Source organism: Microcaecilia unicolor, chromosome 4, assembly GCF_901765095.1.
Source record: "Microcaecilia unicolor chromosome 4, aMicUni1.1, whole genome shotgun sequence".
Taxonomy (NCBI): Eukaryota; Metazoa; Chordata; class Amphibia; order Gymnophiona; family Siphonopidae; genus Microcaecilia; species Microcaecilia unicolor.
The window spans coordinates 343,508,827-343,536,644 of record NC_044034.1 but is presented as its reverse complement, the minus strand read 5'-3'; the positions used below and the strand labels follow the sequence as shown (position 1 = coordinate 343,536,644).

Genomic DNA, 27,818 nt, shown 5'->3' with positions numbered 1-27,818 from the left:
TGTAAATTTGAAACTTGTAATAAGCCTGCAACTTCTGAGCTCTGATACACGAGTTCATTCAAAGCTACCTGAGTGGCTAATAGGACCCCCACGACTGCTATTAAAATGCAAATACCTCTCTGTACCCCCCTTCAAGTCCTTGTTCTATTTATTGATAAGAGCACCATAATTTCTGGAAGGACCATGTACCCACAATGTCTGATGAAGGGCACTAACGCCCCCCCACAAAAAGGTCTGAAGAGTTTTACCATAGCTGGACTGATAACTCACCCTTGTCCAAACTAATCTGTATATATACAAAATATCTGCTCTGACTGCCAGCCACCCATTGCAGAATTTCATTGAAGGAATCTTGAGTACCATCAACGTTAAGAAAGTTTTCAAGTATTGTTAGCACCCCCCCCCCCCCCCCCCCTTCCTGAGCTCACCCAGAAAATGCAGCTCTGTCCAATATCCTGGCATAAAATCTCCATTGCCTTGCACAGGCAGCAAATCACTGTACATCAATGTTTTGTGCCCATAGGCCAGTCAGCATTCTCCAAGTGTCTTCCAATGATTTAAGTAAAACACATTTGCCACAAATGAGGCAGAAATCTGTCACACTAGGGACATACAAAAGGTAATTGAAGTGCCATGGGCTGAAATATTCTCTTTCCAACTGTATGGGAGCAAATGCCATGCTATCAAATAACTAGTCTCCCAAAATGTCTCAAACATGCATAGCTGTATTTGTATACGTCTGCAGGCCGCCAAACTTCCAACCCCCCTACCAGCAGAACTTGGTGATTTCCTTATTTATAATTATCAAATCCTTCTGCAGCAGCCTAATCGGAAGCTGCTGCAAAACATAGTAACATAGTTAACATAGTAGATGATGGCAGAGAAAGACCTGCACGGTCCATCCAGTCTGTCCAACAAGATAAACTCATATGTGCTACTTTTTGTGTATACCTGACCTTGATTTGTATCTGCCATTTTTAGGGCACAGACTGTAGAAGTCTACCCAGCACTAGCCCCGCCTCCCAACCACTAGCCCCGCCTCCCACCACCAGCTCTGCCACCCAATCTCCGCTAAGCTTCTGAGGATCCATTTCTTCTGAACAGGATTCCTTTATGTTTATCCCACGCATTCTTGAATTGCACTACCGTTTTCATCTCCACCACCTCCCAAGGGAGGGCATTCCAAGCATCCACCACTCTCTCCATGAAAAAATACTTCCTGACATTTTTCTTGAGTCTGCCCCCCTTCAATCTCATTTCATGTCCTCTAGTTCTATCGCCTTCCCATCTACGGAAAAGGTTCGTTTGCGGATTAATACCTTTCAAATATTTGAACGTCTGTATCATATCACCCCTGTTTCTCCTTTCCTCCAGGGTATAAATGTTCAGGTCAGCAAGTCTCTCCTCATACATCTTGTAACGCAAATCCCATACCATTCTCGTAGCTTTTCTTTGCACCGCTTCAATTCTTTTTACATCCTTAGCTAGATCTGGCCTCCAAAACTGAACACAATACTTCAGGTGGGGCCTCACCAATGACTTATACAAGGGCATTAAAACCTCTTTTCTTCTGCTGGTCACTCCCCTCTCTATACAGCCTAGCAACCTTCTAGCTAAGGCCACCGCCTTGTCACACTATTTCGTCGCATTCAGATCCTCAGATACTATCATCCCAAGATCCCTCTCCTTGTCTGTACATATCGGACTCTCACCGCCTAACACATACATCTCCCATGGATTTCTACTCCCTAAGTGAATCACTTTGCATTTCTTCGCATTGAATTTTAATTGCCAAACCTTAGACCATTCTTCTAGCTTCTACAGATCCTTTTTCATGTTTTCCACTCCCTCCCAGGTGTCCACTCTGTTACAAATCTTAGTATCATCCGCAAAAAGGCAAACTTTACCTTCTAACCCTTTGGCAATGTCACTCACAAATACATTGAACAGAATCGGCCCCAGCACTGATCCCTGAGGCACTCCACTACTCACCTTTCCCTCATCCGAGCGAATTCCATTAACCACCAACCTCTGGCGTCTGCCCGTCAACCAGTTCCTAATCCAGTTCACCATGTTGGGTCCTATCTTCAGTCTGTCAAGTTTATTCAAGAGCCTCCTGTGGGGAACCATGTCAAAAGCTTTGCTGAAATCTAAGTAGATTACGTCCATAGCATGTCCATGATTCAATTCTCCGGTCACCCAGTCAAAGAATTCAATGAGATTCGTTTGGCACAATTTACCTTTGGTAAAACCATGTTGTCTCGGATCTTGCAACAAACATGCTTCCAGGAAATTCACTATCCTTTCCTTCAACATCGCTTCCATTACTTTTCCAATAACCGAAGTGAGGCTTACCAGCCTGAAGTTTCCAGCTTCTTCCCTATCAACACTTTTGTGAAAAGGGACCACATCTGCCGTTCTCCAATCCCACGGAACCTCTCCCGTCTCCAAGGATTTATTAAACAAATCTTTAAGAGGACCCGCCAGAACCTCTCTGAGCTCCCTCAATATCCTGGGGTGGATCCCGTCCGGTCCCACGGCTTTGTCCACCCTTTAGATTTTCAAGTTGTTCATACACACTCTCTTCCGTGAACGGTGCTATATCCATTCCATTCTCATTAGTACTTTTGCCAGTCAATCGCGGTCCTTCTCCAGGATTTTCTTCTGTGAAAACAGAACAAAAGTTTCTATTTAGCAAGTTTGCTTTTTCCTCATCATTATCTACATAGAGGTTCGCAGCATCTTTCAGTTTCACAATTCCTTTTTTAGTCTTCCTCCTTTCACTAATATACCTGAAGAAATTTTGGTCACCCCTCCTTACATTTCTAGCCATTTGTTCTTCCGCTTGCACTTTCGCCAGACGTATCTCTCTCTTGGCTTCTTTCAGTTTCATCCGGTATTCCTCTCTGTGTTCCTCTTCTTGAGTTTTTCTGTATTTCAGGAACGCTAACTCTTTAGCCTTTATTTTCTTGGCCACTTGCTTGGAGAACCATAAACATATAGATAATTTGGGAGTAAAGTCATCCTAAATAAACAAACCTACCCACTTAAGAACAGGGGAGAGGGGGGAGGGTCTTCCATGTCACCATTGTTGAAAGGGAAATGAAAGAGTTTTTAAACATTTTTCTTGTAGAATTGACTAGGATTACTGGGCAGCTCTAATATCTAATGAGTCCTGTGCCCATTTTAAGGGGAATTCCCTCTCTGCCTCAGCTGAAGCAATTTCCGAGTGGCTAGGGTCTCTGACTTGTGCTGATTAAATTTAAATTCTGAAATATCTCCATATTCATTGAAACTCTCCATCAACACCAGAAGAAAGTTATGTGGCTGTGTTATGTGAAGTAACAGATCATCTGCAAAAGTTGCAATCTTACTTATGCCACCCAATAGAGACCCCTCTAATTTCAGGATTGATTATCTCTCTCTTATGAATGAATCTAAAGTCAGTATGAATAAGAGAGGGGAGATGAGACAACTATGACAGGCTCTCCGCTGAATATTAAAACTTGGAGAAAGCACCCTATTAACCCGTAGCATTGCCTTAGGTTCCTGATAAAAAGCTTGAATCGTCCCAAGGAAAAAACCTTGAATCTCATAATGATCCAATACGCCATACAAAACCTGCTCTATCAAAAGCTTTCCTTGCATCAAAGCTTATAAAGCAGTGAGGGAGTGCCCTCCAATTTACTACCTCCAATGAGGTGAATGTTTTTAACTGTATTGCTGAAACAGAAAGCCCACCTACGAATCTGCTATTAAGGAAGGGAGCAACTGGGCCAATTGGTTAGCCAAAATCTTTCTACTCAACCGGAAGAAAAAACATATAGACTACCCAAGTCCTCAAATATGAATATTCCACCAAAACATACTTGGGAAAAATTAAACTAAATAACCATTCATACATATAATCGTTAATATAATTATTTAAATTTTAGATTGTGCTCAGTCCATATCCATTACACCCATAGCGTTCCCAGGGAAAGCATGTGGTAGTGTTTAGATGGAACCATCATAGCACAGCCTGTGTTCCACCTCCTCAAAATGTATGCGCACACACCTACTGTTACTTATAATGCAACTTACAGTTAATGATGTTTCAAATTTTCAAAAACAGATCTCATTAAGTCAACTATGCATTCAAACCATAAAGCAGTTAGTTCTTATTATACCCCACAACAAGTAACTGCAGTTATAATATGAATCCTAATTTTGAGTAACACTCACTTGTAAATCTCATACAGCTTGTGGTTACCACTAAATTCTACACATACCACAAATACATACTCAAAAAACCTGATTATGTAAAAAAGAAAAACAAAAAATAACTTCCCTTAGGAACCCAGTGTGCTCGTGCAGGTGATTTAAAATTTCATCAAAGGTTCATTCGTGCTCTTCAACACCATCTCACTTTTCCCTTTAACTCAAGCTGAGTTTCGAATGTCTTCCTCAGAAAGGGAACTACAAACATAAATTCACATTAATGATCTAAACATTATTTTCACCCTATACTAGAATATAATTAAATATTTATACAGCTTCAGTTTCAAAACTTAAATTCAATTACTCACATGAATACAATTCATTGTTACCATCAATGTCAGGTACTATCCCTGAGCAGGTATTGTCTGGAACCCTCCTTGCTCTCCAAACCAAACAGCTGCCCGACACCTTACTCTGTTTAAATACCCAAGGGGAACCTCCCCATTGGTTCCCATGCAGCCAATAAGATTGAGAGAGGGAAAGGGACTCATAATAGCTAGATACACCCAAGATTATTTAAAGGGGCCATTACTCTCAGGGAATTCTGGCCCCACATTTCATAACCATTCAACCTCTCTATTTAAACCCCGGGGGTAAACAGTGTCCCACATATAAATAAACCGTTGTTCCTTCCTAATCAAAATATCACTCAAATTTCCTCCCCTCTGTAATTTAAGGAACAACGGTTTATTTATATGTGGGACACTGTTTACCCCCGGGGTTTAAATAGAGAGGTTGAATGGTTATGAAATGTGGGGCCAGAATTCCCTGAGAGTAATGGCCCCTTTAAATAATCTTGGGTGTATCCAGCTATTATGAGTCCCTTTCCCTCTCTCAATCTTATTGGCTGCATGGGAACCAATGGGGAGGTTCCCCTTGGGTATTTAAACAGAGTAAGGTGTCGGGCAGCTATTTGGTTTGGAGAGCAAGGAGGGTTCCAGACAATACCTGCTCAGGGATAGTACCTGACATTGATGGTAACAATGAATTGTATTCATGTGAATTATTGAATTTAAGTTTTGAAACTGAAGCTGTATAAATATTTAATTATATTCTAGTATAGGGTGAAAATAATGTTTAGATCATTAATGTGAATTTATGTTTGTAGTTCCCTTTCTGAGGAAGACATTCGAAACTCAGCTTGAGTTAAAGGGAAAAGTGAGATGGTGTTGAAGAGCACGAATGAACCTTTGATGAAATTTTAAATCACCTGCACGAGCACACTGGGTTCCTAAGGGAAGTTATTTTTTGTTTTTCTTTTTTACATAATCAGGTTTTTTGAGTATGTATTTGTGGTATGTGTAGAATTTAGTGGTAACCACAAGCTGTATGAGATTTACAAGTGAGTGTTACTCAAAATTAGGATTCATATTATAACTGCAGTTACTTGTTGTGGGGTATAATAAGAACTAACTGCTTTATGGTTTGAATGCATAGTTGACTTAATGAGATCTGTTTTTGAAAATTTGAAACATCATTAACTGTAAGTTGCATTATAAGTAACAGTAGGTGTGTGCGCATACATTTTGAGGAGGTGGAACACAGGCTGTGCTATGATGGTTCCATCTAAACACTACCACATGCTTTCCCTGGGAACGCTATGGGTGTAATGGATATGGACTGAGCACAATCTAAAATTTAAATAATTATATTAACGATTATATGTATGAATGGTTATTTAGTTTAATTTTTCCCAAGTATGTTTTGGTGGAATAGCCAAAATCTTTGCCATAAGTTTTGCTTCACAATTTATCACTGAAATTGGGTGATAAGACTCTGTAACATCAGGCTCCTTTCCAGGTTTATGCAATACTATGATTTGAGCTGTTTTCAAGGAATCTGGCATCAGCTTCATTAAACACTGCCGTAAGAGAGCTCAAAATGTCAGTTCAAAACATTTTATAGAACTCTCCCCCATAGGTCATCATGCTCTGGGGCCTTGCCTAGGGAGCTCTCCTTCATCAACAGTAATAGGGGCATTTAAAAGCTCTCTGTCTGCATCTGATATCTGTGGCAGATCTAAACTAGACAAACAAGCAGTACTATCCAGAGTTTCAGAGCTGGGCTTCAAGTACAATGAAAGAAAGAATTCTCTAAACGCCTTACAAATTTCTTGATCAGTGTGAACCCTATTCTAACCATTTGTTTGCAAGGTAAGCAATTTCTTATTACTACCCGAGTATTAATCAACCAAGTCACATGCTCCCATTTTTATTGCAAAATTTGTAAATTTGAAACTTGTAATAAGCCTGCAACTTCTGAGCTCTTTGATACATGAGTTCATTCAAAGCTACCTGAGTGGCTAACAGGACCCCCACAACTGCAAATAAAATACAACTACCATACAGGTGCAGGTCGACTCTCAGCTGTTTCTCCAAACGAAGAATCTCCCTCTCTCATATTTTCTTTTTATGAATGGAATAAGCAAGAATATCCCTCTTAAAACTGCTTTGACAGTGTCCCAATAGGGTATGGCTTCCTCTACACGCCCTTGACTGAAATAAGCAATGTTTCTTTGTTATTATGCAAACAGTCCCAAAATTTGGAATCCCTGCATAGATTGAGAGGAAACTTCCACTGCCTATGAACAGTTGTGTATTACCCAGCTTAAACTCCATCCATATAAAAGCATGGTCCGATAACTTACAGGTGCCAATTATTGCTTGAATGACCTTGGAAGGAGATCAAGATATAATCTATTCTTGATTGTATACCATGAGCTCTAGAGAGACGTTTGTAATCTCTCTTCGAAGGATGCAGAACCTGCCAAACAACAAGGACCTCAAGCCTGTCACAAACTAAGGGAACTCCTTTTAGAATTGTGAGTTTTATCTAAAACTAGGGTCATATACTGAATTAAAATTGCTCCCCATCACCAAAGGTAGGTCTTCATAGGCACACAGGTGTTGAAAGAACTCTTTGTAAAATTCTGGATCATAAATATTAGGAGTGTACACGCTGCAGAAAACCAATGGCTGTCTCTCAACAGTAACATGTGCCACCACCCAGCCAACTATCCATGCCCTGAAAAGTTTGATGAACTGTAAAAGCTATGCCCTTTTGAAACAATACGGCTACCCTTGCTTTACACGATTAGAATGATACTGTCAAACAATTCCCCATCCACCAGAGTTTCAATATGGCATGTTCAACAGAACTTAGGTGGGTTTCTTGTAATAAGACTATAATGGCATTCTGCCTATGGAGCATCTGTGCAGTATCTTCTGTCTTTTAATTGGAGAATTCATTCCTCCCCCCATTCCAGGAGATCACTTTTAACCTAATTAAGCTATCCCCTGACCAGACAGATTCTAGCAAGAATCATTATCCATATTAAGGCTCCAGTTCCACCCCCAAATCCTTATTCAGTCCACAAAATGATTAGTATTAATATTTGTATATTGATCCTGAACACATTTTGGTAATTCCTCCCTCCCCCTCCGTTTCTCCCCCATAAGCCAACAAATCTAAGCTAGATCACACTACCACCCCATAAGATAACTTCTTTAATCATTGTCTTCTCCTAATCCATCCCTACAAGTTCCCCACTTGTTATCCTTAAAAAGCTAAACCCCATCACCTTTACCCACTCCTCCCTATTCTGTCACCCTAAAAGGGTTTAGTCACAAATAAGATGCCCAGACCCAACCAGCCCTTTAAACATATTAACAACCTCCAGCAGACACCAGGCGTTCTCTAATTGTTAATAAATGAAACAACAAGAACACTTGGTATGCATCAATAATCATATGGGATCAACTGTGGAGAGAAAAAAAAGGGGGAGGGGGAAGTGAAGAGATACATCAATAACATGCTCAGCTGGAAGTCCATTACTCTTCCCCCCCAAGTCTTATGATTGTAGCCTCCCAGAAATCCAATAAAACAGTCTCTAACCAACCCCCATACCACCACACAAAGAGAATCCTCACACTAATACCATAATACCTATAAGAACTAATCCAGGGCTCCAGAAGGATGTTGAAAAGGTCCATTAATCCCCCTACTGTTATCGACAATCTAGGTAGTCTAGTCAGTGGTCCAGTACAAAATAAAAATAAATTTTAATGATATTAATTTGCTGTCCATATAACAATCCAGATGATTCACACAACAGTCCCAACAATCAATTTTGCAAAATATTCCAACTGTACTGTCCCACATCGTCAATCACAGAGACCCTATGTGACAGACTCACATAGTATTGTAATCCCCTGCAGGAAGAATCAAACTCCATGCAATACACAAAGGACGCTTCCAGGCTGCCCATAAACACAGTCGCTACCTGCACATCAGTACAAGTCTTAAATGACCCATTGGTCATTACTCATAATTTTGCTGAGTAAAGCAATGCAAGTTTTATTGACATCTTAATTAGCTGCGCACAACACGGGATAAGAGTTTTCCACAGCTGGGAAACTCGAGCGGAATAATTTTGAAAATATAACACCTTCTTTCCTTGGTACTCCAAAGGCTTACCAGCACATACAGCCTGCAGTATCTCCATTTTGTGCACAAAATTAAGCAGCCAGCAGACTACTACTCTAGACCATTATTGTTCCAGCAGGGACCCACTCTGTGAGCATGCTCTATTTTTAGAGTCCCTGCAGTACTCTGCAGCTTCAGCAACGTAACCAGCCACTGGTCCAGGAAGTCCCATAGCTCAGCCTCAGCCAAGGTCTCACGAAACCCCACAAACCTCAAGTTGTTCCGCCTGGATCGATTCTCCAGGTCATCAATCCTTTCCTCCAGTTGCACAATTTGGGACACCATCTGGATGTGATCTGATATTTTCTCTTGGGTGGCACGAAAATCAGCACTAATAGCATCCAATCTGGAGATCACTGCTTCAATTTTATCCATAATAACTTGCAGCTGCTGCTGAAGTGTGTGTTACATTGTTGCGATGACCGCTGTTACTTCGACCACCAATTCACTGCCCACTGTTGGGGACACCAGACCCAACCTGTCTGCCATCTTTATTTCTTCTGTGCAGCACCCAAGGAGGTTTGATGAACAGGAGATGGCATGATGTCACAAAACTGAACCCGGTCCATCCAAGGAGGCTTTCATTCTCCCCAGTGCAGCTGCTGCCATCTTGGTACACCCAAAACAATGTAATTGATAAGGCGACAAGCTTCGCCTACTGGCTTCAGCACACATAATGGGCTAGATAGGCTCATGCCATCTCTTGTTCATCAAACCTTCTTGACGGCACCAATCTTTTCCCTTTTTTTGCTGCTTAGACACCATCCACATCACCAACCTAACAAGTTGTTTGCCGACGTAAGTTGTCTTTTGCTCTCCTCGCCATTCTACTAGGTTAATCGCCAAAGTGCCTGTTCAATTTGTTGAAAACAGGGAAGCTAGGTCAGGAGCAGAGCACTCACTCACCATCTGCTCTCTTCCATGGCACCATGTGACGTTGATAAATCTTTTTTGTGGAAGGAAGGTTTTTGCCTGACTAGTTTTTAGCAGAACTCCAATAAATTCCCATTGAGATTAGGGTTCAAGTGGGATTTCTGTAATGTATTATAATAGATAGAAATAAAAAAACAAAAAAGAAAATAAGATACCTTTTTATTAGACTAACAATACCTATTTTTGACTAGCTTTTGAAGGCAAGACCTTCTTCTTTGGGTCAGAAATGAGCAAGAAATTACAAATATTAGAATAAATAAACGAAACACAAAATCATTCCAGTGGAGAATGGTAGGGGTGGGGGTGAGAAACGGAGAATTATAATTTATTATAAACCCTAGCAAGTCCTGTACATGAATGATTTTGCTTATTGATTCTCTGGCACCTTCCTTTTTTTTTCAAAACCATTTGATATATTTAAGGTAGGTAATAACATTAACAATATTCCAAACAGAAATTTACAAGTATTGATTTTTTTTAGACATTACAATGGAAATCTCAGACTGTCTTCCATTTTATTTCATTATGTTTATGTTTTAACTTTCTATACTGCCTTACAACCCCAAAATTTAAAAGACAGAAAAGAAATCCATAAAATAGATTTGACAGAAACACTCACTGAGAATCAAACATACATACTGAAAGTTGCATCATACTGCAACAACACTTCTCAGACCCAGAGTCTAGACAACTAGGTTTCATTTTCACTGAATATTAGTGATGGACACAATGTCCTTCTAACTATTACTAATGAAAAAAATCAAATTTCAAAAGCATATTACCTCATTTGCAGATGCACTTGAATGTTTATGTACCTTTTCCAGCATTTTCTGGAGATCTGGATTTGATTTTTAATAAACAGATCCCAAAACTGTATAAACGTTTAAAAGTCTGTCCATTATCTAGCAGATTTGCAGTACTTCAAGTATGTACATCCAAGTTTCCAAGTTTATTTAAGACTTCCTACCCTGCCCTGTGGGTGGTTTATAATCTAGTTAAATAGTACACAGAGGTAAAACGTGGAGCCAGACAAGACACCAAAATTGAGGGAAAGGGGATGAACTTCAAAAACTGAGAGGACAACAGGCAGGGAAGAATAAAAGGGGCGCTCCAGTCCAATCAGGACTCATCCTGAGCCAGAAGTGCCAATGGAAGAGGTAAAAGAGTTAATGGAAAGCATCTTGAAATAAGAAAGTCTTAAGACCAGTCTTAAACCGCATATGGTAAGCCGTATTGTAGAAAATCTTCAGCATCATATCTGTGTTAGTTGAATGTTCTAAAGCATGCTTATTAGGTGTATCAGTATTATGCAAACATTGTATTATATCTCTGGTATTTGGATTCTAGTGCTGATAAATGTGTATATTTTTGATACTGTTCCAATATAGTTCTATTATTAGGTTTCAATTTACTGTTTTCAAATTTGCCTCATTTATTTTTATATTTATTCTTGGTTATTTTACTATTGTTATGCTGTTAACAAAATTATAAGTTTTATGTTAAACTGTACCTACTGTACACCGCCTCGGGTGAATCTCTTCATAAAGGCAGTTAATAAAGCCCAATAAATAGGAGCATATGTTACAACTGCTATTAGATATTTTGGGAGTAATATTATAACAATCTCCCTAGATTTGAGGGCCATTACCCGTGCACTTTACATGAATTTTCAAAACTATCTGCTGTTGTAAATTTAGGGGTCCAGAGCCTATGGATAAAACAGTAACTTTTTGCCCCCCCTTCCCTCAAATGCTGAGCCTGTTCTGTTCGTAATCATTAAGCATTGTATTTGGACTGCTTGATTCAATATGTTTTATACTGTAAAATTGAGGCTTATGATGAAAGAATGACACGTTTTAATTTGCTTTTCTAACCTGCTTTGAAACAGCCTTTCTGTCAAACAGGGACATGAAAGTTTCTATTACTAACTAAAACTGTTGTTATAACACAGCCTTATTAAGGAAGCATATTCAGAGCTGTAAAAGCATTTCAGTACAAGGGCCGTACAGCTGGAAACGGACAAAACATTAACTTATGTGCTCTTTCCAGATGATTGCTAGTCTTGATCTGACTTTGAATAATTCTATAGCCACCGGAAACTACAGGAAACCACAGATAATTTCTATTGTATCTTAAGTACTTTTTACCACTTCATTCGCCCCCCCCAGAGGTTTCTTCTTGGAGCTCCTACCCACTACTTGCTATACTCAATAACCTGCCATTGCAGAAAGAAATATTTTTTTTTCTACGTTAATAAGTTCCTTTTCATTACTGTTATAATTATCTCCTCATATATATTGCTCTTATCTAGATATAGTAATATAGTATGAAAAGATTCCTCTTTTTCTTGTTTTTTTATTATTGCCCTCTTAGTAGCTTCGGTTGCTATATGGTTATCCCTGTAACTTACACTTATGTTACCCTGCCCTCTAACTTACCAACTCTGGAACATTGTTCTACATTACATTATTCTGGAGCATGGTTCGTTCTAGCGCCTGCCACAATACATATTATATTGTCCTCTGATGACTTGGTTACATGTTATATCATGGATTCTTTTTGATGTAAGAATGTTACAACTAGTTCTGTGTCTATATTGTTTATTTGTGCCGTTCTAGTACATAGTTCTGGAGCACGTTATGAATCCAGAACTTAGTTCTAGACTGCTTTCAATCTAAAACCCGTCACCAAATTTCAATACTGATATATATAATTTTCCCATTGACTTTCCTGACGTGCAGATGCCTGGACGCTCTCTCTGGGTGGGTGACAGTTTTCCCCTGCTCCAGAGAAATGGCCCAGGTTATGGCACCGTCTCTCTGTTATGAGATTCTCCCTCAGGCGTCCCGGGTAAGATTACTACTGATAATGGTACACATTTTGTTAATGAACTGTTGAAATCTTTTCTTCCTGCTTTAGGTATTACTCACAGGATTGTTTACATTTACAAATCCACTAGCAATGGTTTCGTTGCGACGTTACAATGGATTGCCTAAAACCAAATTGAGACAGCAAGAGGCCCTCACTGGATGCCCACCGGAAGGGTGGAAGGCCAGATTTTAGGACTCAGGCTGTAAAAATACCAGCTAGGTTTAAAAATCTATGACTGGCTGAGCAAGGACTTGCTTTTCCTGCACGTTAATATGTGTCCCAGCTTGGGATCCATCCACTGGAATAGTGGTGGGTCAATTTACATACCTTAAACAGCTTAAACTGCTAAAAGGCACTGGCTAGGCCTGAAAAACTTATGACGGCCTGGTTGCTGAGCCCCTGCAGTAGCAGGGTTGCTTGGTAAGCCTTATTAGAATTTAGTGTGACATTCAAAAGCAGTGCAAAAGCCAAGATCAAGGAATTGATGGCTAAAATCCTAAAAAGTTTGGTTCAGAACATGGACTGTGTTGCAGTTAAAATGGCAGCCAGAGTCACAAGATATGGAACTGATCTCTTCATCTTAGAAGAGATGGTTGCACAAGATTAGGAACAGTCCATATTAGGAGTTGACCATATTAGGAGTTTACAAGACAGGAAAAAGATTAAGAAACAGGTGGACACCTGACCTGTGGTTAAGATAAAAATGTCCCTCTCCATAGACTTGTATGGGGGCCAAATACTATATAAGAAATGCAAATCTGAGCTAAAATCGGAGTCTTTCCCCAACGAATCTCAGAGGGCGAAGCTCTGGCCGGTTGGACCCAGAATCTGACTGATGTGTGTACCAACTTGAAGTCCTGATTGGTGAGAATAAAAGATTATTTCTATCTCAATATTCTCTAGTCTCTGTGTTAATTTCTCTGTTTCATTTCACACCTTATATCACATAAATAGACTATCTTTTAAACTCTAGTACATCATGTGGGAGAATAGATGCCCTAGGATGTCCTTGGAAATTAGGAGCCAGAAAACAGAGGTCATATTTAGGAGACTTATTATGAGCCTTCTGAAACCCTCTCTCCACCTCCGTGGGCAAGGGTCCTGCGGGGGTCTAGAGAAGGGTAATTAAAAACACTGCACACAAAATTATACTTGCTAGTTTATGGAAAGCAATTTTTTTTGGGGGGGGGGGGGGGAATTTCTGTGTAAACTTTTAAAAATCAAAAACATGTGTTAAGTGTAAACCCCTCCCCAAGCCCACACCTACGCCTCCGCTTGCTGCTAACAAACATATATATGAAACATACTTCTACCTACCTAGTGGATTCAGTAATACTGTAATGGCAATTTCCACAAAGCACTGTTTTATATCCAGAAATGACTTAAAAAATAGCCCACTTTGTGAACACTCAAGATGCTGATACGATGTTATTGTTGTACACCGCATAGTCATCATGGATGGATATTTTGTGGTAAAGCAAGTGCTGGAACTAAAAAATAAATTAAATAAATGTAATGTAATTTGGGGGGGGGGGGGGAGTTATAAAATTGTGCCTTCAAATTACTGGTAGCCGTGTTAGTCCACTTTTAAAGGTAATCAATAGAAATAAAACAAAATAAAACATGGAAAAGAAAATAAGATGATACCTTTTTTATAGAAAGCTTCAAACATAGGGTAAAATCACAACTTTCCAGCAAACAAAATAAAATTCTGTACAATCTTACTCCACCAGAAAGAGCGGCCATAAGAACTCTGCATTTTAACCCACACATTATTGTCAAACCCACAGACAAAGGAGGCTCAGTGGTGATTATGGACACAAAAAAATACACTGAAGAAGGGCACAGACAGCTCTCAGACAATCCAAACTACAGGAAACTAACTGAGGACCCCACACAGGATTTTACAAAGCAGCTGGAAGACCTGATCAGAACATTTCCTAAACAAGCACAGCCACAACTAAAGAAACTCATATCAAACCAGCCTTCTGTGGGCACATTCTACATGCTACCCAAAATCCACAAACCTGGAAACCCTGACAGACCAATCATATCGGGTCCTGGCACACTCACGGAGGAAATATCTGGACTCAGAGGGGATTCTGAAACCTCACGTGCACAAAACAAACAGCTTCATACAAGACACCACAGACTTTCTGAATAAATTGAAAAATATCAAGCAATTACCACCAAGTACCCTTCTGGTCACGATGGATGTAGAATCACTATACAGCAACATTCCCCATGCAGATGGCATAGCTGCATGTGAGAAACTCCTAAAAACATCCACACTGGACCATCAATACTCACCAGAAACCATTACAAAATTAATCAAATTTATTTTAACTCACAACTATTTCCGCTTTAGCAATGATATCTATCTACAAATAATGGACACTGCGATGGGCACCAGGACAGCACCCCAATATGCCAACCTCTTTAAGGCTGAACTGGGAGAGACATTTCTGAATACATACCAGACCAAACCCCTAAAATACTACCGGTACATCGATGACATTTTTATGATTTGGACTGAGGGGGAAGAAACTCTGAAACAATTTTACAATTCCTTCAATACATACCCATCCTACAATCAGATTCAAAATTGACTACTCTCCAGAAAAAGTCAATTTTTTGGACACCACAGTCTCAATCAGCGATGGCTATATACAAACATCCATATACAAGAAACCCACAGACAAATGCAGCTACCTCCACAACTCCAGCTTCCACCCTTCACATACAAAAAGATCCATTATTTACAGCCAAGCCACAAGATACAACTGTATCTGCTCTGACCCAGGGGACAGAGACAGACACCTTGAAATCCTGACTGCATCCTTCGAACAGAAAGGCTACAACCCCAAAATAATCTCCAAGAATATTGCCCCCTCCCTCAAAACACCCAGGGAAGTGAATGATACATACCTGTAGCAGGTGTTCTCCGAGGACAGCAGGCTGATTGTTCTCACGACTGGGTGACGTTCGCGGCAGCCCCCACCAACCGGAAGAAGCTTCGCGGGCGGTCCGCATGCAGGGCACGCCCACCGCGCATGCGCGGCCGTCTTCCCGCCCATGCGCGACCGTTCCCGCCAGTTGAATGACAAGCAAAATGATGAAAACGCAACTCCAAAGGGGAGGAGGGAGGGTAGGTGAGAACAATCAGCCTGCTGTCCTCGGAGAACACCTGCTACAGGTATGTATCGTTCACTTTCTCCGAGGACAAGCAGGCTGCTTATTCTCACGACTGGGGTATCCCTAGCTCTCAGGCTCACTCAAAACAAGAACCCAGGTCAATGGAACCTCGCAACGGCGAGGGTATAACAGAAATTGACCTACGAAGAACAACTAACTGAGAGTGCAGCCTGACCAGAATAAATTCGGGTCCTGGAGGGTGGAGTTGGATTTAAACCCCAAACAGATTCTGCAGCACCGACTGCCCGAACCGACTGTCGCGTCGGGTATCCTGCTGGAGGCAGTAATGTGATGTGAATGTGTGGACAGATGACCACGTCGCAGCTTTGCAGATCTCTTCAATAGTGGCTGACTTCAAGTGGGCCACTGACGCTGCCATGGCTCTAACACTATGAGCTGTGACATGACCCTCAAGAGCCAGCCCAGCCTGGGCGTAAGTGAAGGAAATGCAATCTGCTAGCCAATTGGAGATGGTGCGTTTCCCGACAGCGACCCCTAGCCTGTTAGGGTCGAAAGAAACAAACAATTGGGCGGACTGTCTGTGGGGCTGTGTCCGCTCCAAGTAGAAGGCCAATGCTCTCTTGCAGTCCAATGTGTGCAACTGGCGTTCAGCAGGGCGGGTATGCGGCCTGGGGAAGAATGTTGGCAAGACAATTGACTGGTTAAGATGGAACTCCGACACCACCTTCGGCAGGAACTTTGGGTGGGTGCGGAGCACTACTCTGTTGTGATGAAATTTGGTATATGGAGCATGAGCTACCAGGGCTTGAAGCTCACTGACCCTACGAGCTGAAGTAACTGCCACCAAGAAAATGACCTTCCAGGTCAAGTACTTCAGATGGCAGGCATTCAGTGGCTCAAAAGGAGGTTTCATCAGCTGGGTGAGGACGACGTTGAGATCCCATGACACTGCAGGAGGCTTGATAGGGGGCTTTGACAAAAGCAAGCCTCTCATGAATCGAACGACTAAAGGCTCTCCAGAGATGGCTTTACCTTCCACACGATAATGGTAAGCACTAATCGCACTAAGGTGATTCCTTACGGAGTTGGTCTTGAGGCCAGACTCTGATAAGTGCAGAAGGTATTCAAGCAGGTTCTGTGCAGGGCAAGAACGAGGTTCTAGGGCCTTGCTCTCACACCAAACGACAAACCTCCTCCACTTGAAAAAGTAACTCTTTTTAGTGGAATCCTTCCTAGAGGCAAGCAAGACACGGGAGACACCCTCTGACAGACCCAACGCAGCGAAGTCTACGCCCTCAACATCCAGGCTGAGAGAGCCAGAGACTGAAGGTTGGGGTGCAGCAACGCTCCGTCGTTCTGCGAAATGAGAGTCGGAAAACACTCCAATCTCCACGGTTCTTCTGAGGACAACTCCAGAAGAAGAGGGAACCAGATCTGACGGCCAAAAGGGCGCAATCAGAATCATGGTGCCGCGGTCTTGCTTGAGCTTCAGTAAGGTCTTCCCCACCAAAGGTATGGGAGGATAAGCATACAGGAGGCCGGTCCCCCAATGAAGGAGAAAGGCATCCGACGCTAACCTGCCGTGCGCCTGAAGTCTGGAACAGAACAGAGGCAGCTTGTGGTTGGTCTGAGAGGCGAAAAGGTCCACCGAGGGGGTGCCCCACTCTCGGAAGATCTTGCGTACCACTCTGGAATGAAGCGACCGCTCGTGCGGTTGCATGACTCTGCTTAGTCTGTCGGCCAGACTGTTGTTTACACCTGCCAGATATGTGGCTTGGAGGAGCATGCCGAACTGGCAAGCCCAACGCCACATCCCGACGGCTTCCTGACACAAGGGGTGAGATCCGGTGCCCCCTGCTTGTTGGTGTAATACATTGCAACCTGATTGTCTGTCCGAATTTGGATAATTTGGCAGGACAGCCGATCTCTGAAAGCCTTCAGTGCGTTCCAGATCGCTCGGAGCTCCAGGAGGTTGATCTGCAAATCCTTTTCCTGGAGGGACCACAGACCCTGGGTGTGAAGCCCATCGACATGAGCTCCCCACCCCAGGCGAGATGCATCCGTCGTCAGCACTTTCGTGGGCTGAGGAATTTGGAATGGACGTCCCAGGGTCAAATTGGTCCGAATGGTCCACCAGAGCAGTGAAGTGCGGCAACTGGTGGAGAGGCGGATGACATCTTCTAGATTCCCGGTGGCTTGGAACCACTGGGAAGCTAGGGTCCATTGAGCCGATCTCATGTGAAGACGAGCCATGGGAGTCACATGGACTGTGGAGGCCATATGACCCAGAAGTCTCAACATCTGCCGAGCTGTGACCTGCTGGGACGCTCTGGTCTGCGAAGCCAGGGACAGGAGGTTGTTGGCCCTCGCTTCGGGAAGGAAGGCCCGAGCCGTCTGGGTATTCAGCAGAGCTCCTATGAATTCCAGAGACTGTGTTGGCTGGAGATGGGACTTTGGGTAATTTATCACAAACCCCAGGAGCTCCAGAAGTTGAATAGTGCACTGCATAGACCGGAGGGCTCCCGCCTCCGAGGTGTTCTTGACCAGCCAATCGTCGAGATATGGGAACACGTGCACTCCCAGCTTGCGTAGATACGCCGCTACCACCACGAGGCACTTTGTAAACACTCGTGGGGCAGAGGCGAGCCCAAAGGGCAGCACACAATACTGAAAGTGCCGTGCGCCCAGGCGGAATCTGAGATACTGTCTGTGAGCTGGCAGTATCGGGATGTGAGTGTATGCGTCCTTTAAATCCAGGGAACATAGCCAATCGTTTTTCTGAATCATTGGCAGAAGGGTGCCCAAGGAAAGCATCCTGAACTTTTCTTTGACCAGGAATTTGTTCAGGCCTCTCAGGTCTAGGATGGGACGCATCCCCCCTGTTTTCTTTTCCACAAGGAAGTACCTGGATTAGAATCCCTGCCCTTCCTGCCCGGGTGGTACGGGCTCGACTGCATTGGCGCTGAGAAGGGCGGAGAGTTCCTCTGCAAGTACCTGCTTGTGGTGGGAGCTGAAGGACTGAACTCCCGGAGGACAATTTGGTGGCAGGGAGGCCAAATTCAGGGCGTATCCGCACCGCACTATTTGGAGAACCCACTGGTCGGAGGTTATGAGAGGCCACCTTTGGTGAAAAAATTTTAACCTCCCTCCGACCGGCAGATCGTCCGGTACAGACACTTTGAGGGCGGCTATGTTCCCGTGGATCCAGTCAAAAGCCCGTCCCTGGCTTTTGCTGTGGAGGCACAGGGGGCTGCTTAGGCGCACGCTGTTGACGAGAACGAGCGCGCTGGGGCTGTCCCTGTGCCTGACGAGGCCTTCGGGCCGGCTGGGTGTACCTACGCTTGGCAAAAGAATAGGGCACAGCCTGCCGGGCCCGGGAAAAACGTCCACCTGCTGAGGTGGATGCTGAAGGCGCCCAGTGGGAGAGCTTGTCGAGGGCGGTTTCCCGCTGATGCAGTTGGTCCACCAGCTGCTCGACCTTCTCACCAAAGATATTATCCCCCCGGCAAGGGACGTCGGCCAGTCTCTGCTGGGTGCGGTTGTCCAGGTCAGAGGCACGCAGCCATGAGAGCCTGCGCATCACTATACCTTGGGCCGCAGCACGAGATGCCACGTCACAGGTGTCATAGATACCCCTGGACAGGAACTTTCTGCACGCCTTCAGCTGCCTGACCACCTCCTGAAAGGGCCTGGACTGCTCCGGCGGGAGCTTATCAACCAGGTCCGCTAGTTGCTTCACATTGTTCCGCATGTGGATGCTCGTGTAGAGCTGGTAAGATTGGATGCGGGTCACGAGCATGGAAGATTGGTAGGCCTTCCTCCCAAACGAGTCCAGAGTGCGAGACTCCCGCCCCGGGGGCGCCGAGGCGGTATCCCTTGAACTCCGTGCCCTCTTGAGAGCAGAATCCACGACCGCCGAGTCATGAGGCAATTGAGGCCGCATTAACTCTGGGTCCGAGTGAATCCTGTACTGGGACTCTGCTTTCTTGGGGATGGTGGGATTAGATAATGGTCGCATCCAGTTCCGAAGCAGTGTCTCCTTAAGGACATTGTGCAACGGCACCGTGGAGGACTCTCTAGGTGGTGATGGATAGTCGAGGACCTCGAGCATCTCAGCCCTCGGCTCATCCACAGAGACCACGGGGAAGGGAATGCAAATAGACATATCCTTGACAAAGGAGGCAAAGGAGAGGCTCTCAGGAGGCGAGAGCTTCCTCTCTGGTGAAGGCATGGGGTCAGAGGGAAGGCCCACAGACTTCTCTGAGGAGAAATATCTGGGGTCCTCCCCTTCCCCCCACGAGGCTTCTTCCTCGGTATCGGACATAAGCTCATGCAGCTGAGTCCTCAACCGGGCCCGGCTCGACGTCGAGGCACCGAGGCCTCGATGTCGTCGAGCGGTGGACTACCGCGCCGGCGGGGACAAAGCTCCCTCCATCGACGGGGACTCCACCTGCGTGGCGGTCGAGACCGGCGCCGCAAGCGGCGGCAGTGTCGAAGGCCTCGGCACCGGGCTAGAGCTCGCCGACGCCACAGTCAACGGCACAGCCTGGCGCATCAGCCCTTCCAGGATTCCCGGAAGGATGGCTCGGAGGCACTCGTCCAGGCCCGCTGTCGGGAAAGACGGGGGGGCCGGTAGAGGCGTCGGTGCCGGAAGCTGCTCGGGTCCAGGAGACTGCACCGAAGTGCTGGGGCCCTGACGCGTCGGTACCTCCACTACCGAGGGGGACCTTTCCTCTCGACGCGGACGCTTCGGCGTAGATTCCTCTCCGGCACCGAGGGCCGGGCGCACCGATGGGGACCGATGACGGCGCTTCTTTTGCTTCTTGCGGTGCCCGTCATCGGCGCCAGGTGGAACGGAGGAGGAGGAGGTCGATCCCCCTCGGTCTCGAGGGGCCGGGTCGGACAGGGTTCGGTCCCGAGGGCCATGAGCAGAGGGAGTGACCGGGGCCGATTGCCCACGCGGCCTCTCACCCCTACCGTCACCGGAGGACCGGCAGGCCGACGGGACCTGTACTCCTGGGGTCGATGCCATCGGTGCCGATTTCGCAGACACCGGTACCGGTGCCGAAGAACCGGCCGTCGATACCGATGCCGTCGAGGTCGAGGGGCCGGCGCAAGTTCCAAAAAGACGGTCCCGAAGAACTTGCCTCGCAACCTGAGTCCGTTTCCGGAGACCAAGACACAAAGAACACGACTTGATATTGTGCTCCGGCCCGAGGCACTGGAGGCACCAAGCGTGGGTGTCGGTCTGTGAGATAGGCCGGCCGCACCGACCACACTTCTTAAATCCACTCGGGACCTTCGAGGACATCGACGGAAAAATCGCGTCGGCGAAGTTAAAGTCGTCGATGGTGGCGGTAAATCACACCTCGAAAAATAAAGCGACCGCGCGGCCACAAGGCCGCAACGCAACGCCCCCGCTAGAAATCGAGGGAAAAATTCAGCGCGTTCTCTTCCTTTTTTTTTTTTTTTTAAGAAACGAAAAGGGTTTGAAGCACGTGGCAACAAAAAACAAAAAATTAGCGAATTCGCGGACAATGCGACGGTTTTCCGGGGCTGACTAAGAGAGAGCGGCGACGCACGACTCTCTCCAGCGTGGAAAAGAAAAGACTGGCGGGAACGGTCGCGCACGGGCGGGAAGACGGCCGCGCATGCGCGGTGGGTGTGCCCTGCGTGCGGACCGCCCGCGAAGCTTCTTCCGGTTGGTGGGGGCTGCCGCGGACGTCACCCAGTCGTGAGAACAAGCAGCCTGCTTGTCCTCGGAGAAAAATCTGCTACAGTACAAAGAAAAAAAAAGCCACAGAAAGACTCCCCCTTATAGTGACATACAATCCAGAGCTGGAAAAATTAAGAAAAATCATAAAAGATCTGCAGCCTCTACTCCAGGAGGATGAATTACTGAAAGAGATATTCCCATCCCCACCAGTGCTGGCCTTCCGACAGCCACCCAACTTAAAACACAAGCTAATTAGAAGTAAGCTGCCAACACAGACTCAAAAAGAAATGAATGGCACACATCCTTGCAATATATCCAGCTGAAAACTATGCCAAAACATTTCACAGGACCCCACGGTCATTCACAAAGGAAAAATATTCAACATTAAGGAATCTTTCACATGCTCATCTTCCAATGTGGTATATATCATTCAGCGTAAAAAATGCAATGAAGGCTGCTAAAGAAGAGATTTAATTTACATAGACACCATATGAAAAATGCTAGTACCAATAAAGATGTCACGCCTGTGGGGCAGCACTTTACAAAACCAGAACACTTTACCAGTGATTTCATGGTAAGAATCTTGAAAGGGAACTCTAAAACAATACAGGAACGTAAGACCTTTGAAGTCAGAATGATTAAATATTTTGACACCCACCATACAGGACTTAAAGATCTGGGTTTTCTAGCCCATTATAAACCATAACATTTTACTGCTTTGTCACCCTCCTGTTTCCATGCATATCTCCCTGTCCCTCATCCACCCGACTCTTCCTGTCTCTCACCTATCCATCCCCATCCTGTTAGACTGTCACTGAAATGCTTTGATGTTTCACTTATATATACTGTCATCTACCAACATTTGCTTATTTCCGCTGACAAAGAAGGGCAACCTTCGAAAGCTAATCAAGAAATGTATTAAATTACTGGTATAATCTAAAATTTTCAGCATATCCCCGGAGCCGATGATAGTATTGGTGCCGCATTTATGATCTAGTGATAATATAATGTGCTAGATTTGGAGGGCTTTGAGGTTTCTAAGGATTGCTTTGATATATTGTTCTGCTTTTGTTTTTGGCACTAGAATGCTTTTTTGGTGGAGGTTAGGTAATTAGCAAACTTTTTTTGTTTTGGTTTATAGTCTGGGCTCTATATGATTGCCATGACATGGGATGTCCTGCTCAGCTCAGAAAACTCTGAAAGATCTGTAGTCACCATTTTGACCGAACCTTCATTACTCTTATATGAGGACTGCTGTTTTGAAATCTGAGCCTAGTGATGTTTCTTTTTTCATTCTTTCCAATCCAACAGAATAGCGGAAAGTCATTTTGCTCAATATTCAAAAGTATTAAACTGGCCACGAACGGCACCAGGCAGGTTAAATACACTCCAATATTCAGCAGCAAATAACCAGCTATCTCCCACTGAATATACCAGTCAGCAGCTAGCCCAATCACTGGCTATGTTGTGTGACATAGCCAGTTACCACTGATTTTCACTGGCTGACTGGTTAAGTTTAGTAGCCGGATAGACCTGAGTAAAATAGCAGGTCTATCTTTGGCTGCTAGAACCTAGCTTACGTTTGTGGTGCCAAAAACCTTGGAAATTCAATGGTGGGGGACGGGTATGGCCCCAGCACTGAATTTCCATGTTTGCTGGTGACAGCGAGAGTTAGCCTAACTTCCGCTATCTCTATATCGGGGTCACTGTATGTAAATGGTCAAGAATGTCTGTCCATCTGTTTGGGCCAAAACAACTCTCTAAAAACTCAATAGGAGGAAATTTGGCACAGGTATTCTACCACCCCTTTTTCCAAAATAGAAGGGTCACGAAATCCACTCCTGTGGATACTCTCCTAGTAAAAATTCACATAACACATGAAAAAACCCACAGCTCAGACTCAGAGTTTGTCCTCAAAAATAATAAAGCAATGACCCATGAAAAATCCAACATAAATACTTACGTTGAGCTAAAATCCGCCCAGTTATTAGAGGTCGTTGATTCTACAGAGGCTGAAGAGGCCACTACAGCTGTTGCTGTCTGGATGGAGCTTTTAGACGTTGAGTCTGTTGCTTGTTTTACAGTGTTTGGAATTTCATTATCTGGTATTTTCTCTGCATAGTTTGCAGGAAACCAGCCAGTTTTTCCCTTTAGTTCCCCTCCCAGCCATCCAGGTTCTCCAGTCTGACTTTCATCAACCTGCCGGTAACAACATATTGTAAGGCGAGGAAATATTACAAGGTAATTTCATAGCAAGGTGCCTAAAAGATATTTTTTTTAAAAAAAGCACTTGTCTTATTTATTTATGACATTTATATTCCCCATTATCCCAAGGAGTCTCGAGTTCAATGTGGCTTACTGCAATTGATCAATATAGTATTGGGAGATCATAGCAAGTAAGTATATGAGAGATTATTTATAATATACAATGAACATTATAACCATGAAAGAGGAACTAATTAACAATACATTATTGATTATTATCCTGAGTAATATGCAGTTAAGTTGATACATGGAATCTGATAATTGGTACAGTAGATAGCAGTAATCGATGAGATGTTTAAAAAGTGAATAAAGTAAGTTTTTTTAAATATAACAACTCATATAAATTGTTACTAAAAGGAAATTAGAGACAGAAAAATTAGTTTTCTGTTGGTAAAACGTTATTAAATAGATGTGATTTTTGGAATTTGCAGAATTGTAGATAGTTATATTGATGTTTAATTGGCTTTGGTAGTAAATTCTACAATTTTGTGCCCTGGTATTAGAAGGCAGTTGATAAGACAGATTTATAAACAATCTTTCTACAATTGGGAAAGTGTAATGTAAGATAATCTCTTGCTCCAATGACTGTGTTACGCCATCCCACAGATTACTAGATGAATAAAAGCATAAATGTTGACGAGGACTCCAAGCTTTTATAGGTAACCAGTGAAGTCTAATTAGCAGAGAGGTCTATAAATCAGTCTACCAGGAGTGCACAAATGTGGCAGGTATAAATGTTTACGTATATGCTATATATGAAGATACATCATAACTATACCACCATGAAGATGAAGATCGGGGAAAAGAAGTAAGCCTACTTTTTACAGAGGTAAAATGTACTTCACATTTGGAAAACGTCTTACAAAATTATCTGCTACTTGACTGAAGATTGAGCCAGCCGCGTCATTTGGGTGGCTTATCAAATTTGCTTGATCTCAGTCACGATTCACCGCAAATGCTAAAGTGCCTTCTCGCCCACTGTGCGAATGCAGTCTCATCAGTTGTATATAACATTAAAAAAGGAAAAATAAGAAAGGAGACAACTCCAAGGGGAGGTGGAAGGGATTGTGAGACTATAAGGCCTGCTGTCCTTGGAGAATATCTGCAACAGGAAGCATCTTCGCTTTCTCCGAGGACAACCAGGCCTATCTATTCTCACATGAGGAATCTCTAGCATCCAGGTTCACCCCCCAAAAAACAAGCATTGGTCAACTGGGCCTCGCAATGGCGAGGACGTAACTCAGATTAACCTGAAACTATATAGAATTTGCAATAGGCAGACACCAACTTTGTTTTGGTGACGACTAGCTTTTTGCATATTCACTTTTTTTTTTTTGGAAGGTAGCCTGGACTGAAAAAATAGGCCTAGAAGAGATGGAGCTGGATTCCAACCCTCAAATACTTTCCAGAGGACTGTCTGGCCAAAACTTGCGAGTATTGTTTGACAGTAATACTAGGTGAAGTCCAAGACTAAAGTCCATGCTGCAGCTCTGCAAATCTCTTCTATGGAGGTTGACAACTGGGCTACTGAAGAAGCCATGACTCCAATATTAGGAGGCATATGACCCTCTAGGATTAAGCCTGCTCAGGAATAAGTAAAGAAAATGCACTCTGCTAGTCCAATGGACAGTGTGTGTTTGCTGATAGCAGTCCCCATGCTGTTAGGTTCAAAAAAACAAAAATTTGGGTGAACAAGGCTCTACTGCTATCTAAAATGTGCAATGTACTTTCCTCTTTATGGGCATAAGGTCTGGGGAAAAACATTGGCAGAACTATTGAATGGTTAAGATGGAATTCCAATACTACCTAGGAAGAAAGTTTCGGACGGGTGAATACACATTTTTGAAAAACGTAATATAAGGTAGATCAGTTACTACAGCCTGAAATTTGGTCAGGTACTTCAGCTGATAGGTATCAAGTGGCTGACAAGGAGCTTTCATCAGCTGGGTAAGAACAAGACTGAAGTCCCATGACTGCAGGAGACTTGATGGGAGGCTTCAATAGAAGTAAGCCTCAAAAAAAGCAAACAATTAAAGGCTGTACAGAGATGGGTTTACCTTCTATGGAATGATAAGTTCTAGTTCCACTAAGGCTTACCTTAACAGAGTTGGTTTTTGAGACCCGACTCTAAGGTATTTAAGCAGTTGTCTGTGGGACAGGAAAAAAAAGGATCTACGGCCTTACCATCACACCAATGGCAAATCTCTTCCATTTAAAAATGTATGACTTCCTAGTAGAATCTCTTCTGGAAGTCAATAAGACTTGAGAAGCACATGTTATCCTCTCAACATCCAAGCTGCGAGGGCTAGTGACTTGATGATGGCATGCAACAATGTTCCTTTATCCTGCTTGATCAGTGTTGGTAAATATTTTAGTTTCATGGGATTCCTACATGAGCAGAAACCAAACTTGCCTTGACCAATATGGAGCTATGAAAATCATGGCTCCCCTGTCTTGTTAGAGCTTCAAAAATCAGAGGAATCAGAGGATATGCACACAGAAGACCTTCTCTCCAAATGACAGAGAAAGATATCCAATGCTATTTTGCCATGAGTCCCTTATCCTGGAACAAAACTAAATCCATGATGAGCACCATAATTAAGTACAGACATAAAATAAAAACAGCAACAACATAACACAAGAACCATCATCCAATCCATGGTTGACAGTCCTCCGGCAGCTAAATGGGTCTTTAGCAAGATTTTAAACTTAGTAAAAGATATCTCAGATTGAATGTCTGATGGAAGATCGATCCAAAGCTTAGGGGATAGAAAGTGAAAAACTGACTTCTGAGTGGTTTCATAATGGGTGTGTTTGAGAGGGGGAGGTACTAAAACGATTGGAGTCTAATGAACAAAGGGCTTGAGCAGGGGTGTAAGGAATAATGACTGAAGACAGATACAGAGAGACACACAGATGCAAGGCTTTATGGGCCTGGCAAAGTACCTTGAAACACAAACAGTATTCAACAGGTAACCAATGAATACACATTAAAAGGGGTGAAATATGATCCAATTTCTTAGCCCTACAAAGGAAATGGGTACAGGAATTCTGCAATGTTTGTAACTGAAGTACTTGAGAATGCGGAATCCTGCAATAAATTGAATTGCAATAATCTGAGAAATGACACTCATGAATTAAAGTATGACGTGACTGAAAATCAAGAAAGTTGAGAAAGGCGTAAAGGCATTGTAACGAATAAAAACCCAGTTTGAGAACTTCAGAGATCTGATCTACAAGTTAGAAATCTAGAATAACCCCCAAGTAATGAAAGGAGCAGATGTAGGAATACTGGGACAGATGATAGAGGAGATAACACTCCAATGATCCAACAAGCAGAAGATTTGGCGGGGTTCAAAATCAGCTTATTATCAAACATCCATTGAGATAAGACACCACTTCAAAGATAGAATATCAATGGAATCAGTGAAGGGGGAAAGATCAAAAGAATATCATCAGCATAACTGAAAGTGCAAATATTAAAGTCCAGAATATCAAAGCACAAAGGTGATAACCCTTGTGGAACCCTAGGGAACAAACAGAAGAAGTAGAGTCAGAAGTTTTAAGAGAGAAAGTACGACCAGAAAGATAAGAGTAGAACCAAGCCAGGATGGTGTCCAAAAGACCCATAGCACAAAGTTGTGATAGAAGAAGAGAATGGCCAATGAAATCAAAGGCTGCACAAAAGTAAAAAGAAATTAATAAAACAATCACCCCAGAATCAAGATGAGAGTGTAATTTACTAACCAAGGCCACAACGGTAGAATCTGTGCTGTGGACAGTGCAAAAACCGGTTTGACGTGGATGAAGGATAGACAGTTGCTCAGTACATGAGAGTAATTGTTCAAAGACAACTTTCTCCAGACTTTAGAAACAGATTGCAAAAGACCACACACAGATTATAGGATTTCATAATCCACAAGTGTATGTGCCCCACCCATGCTCCACCCAAATTTCACCCATGAAAACTTCCACCTGTAAATACATGCCATCATATCCAAATGCATACTTACAGAATACTGCTCATTTACGCAGGCAAGTGTTCACATATGCACATAAGTCAATACTAGCCCTTACATATGTTCTTGCTGTCTAAAACTAGGTGGCTCCTTATAGAATTACTCACATAGAG

The 27,818-nt window shown here is 43.4% G+C and overlaps 1 protein-coding gene across 1 annotated transcript in view; it reads right to left on the bottom strand.

Moving 5' to 3' along the window:
• Window positions 1–27,818, bottom strand: part of ITSN1 (intersectin 1) — a 379,821-nt gene that overhangs the window by 82,414 nt on the left and 269,589 nt on the right. The window contains exon 21 of the mRNA XM_030202171.1: window positions 23,385–23,620. Coding sequence (XP_030058031.1) covers window positions 23,385–23,620 — 236 coding nt within the window. The remainder of the gene's footprint in view (window positions 1–23,384; window positions 23,621–27,818) is intronic.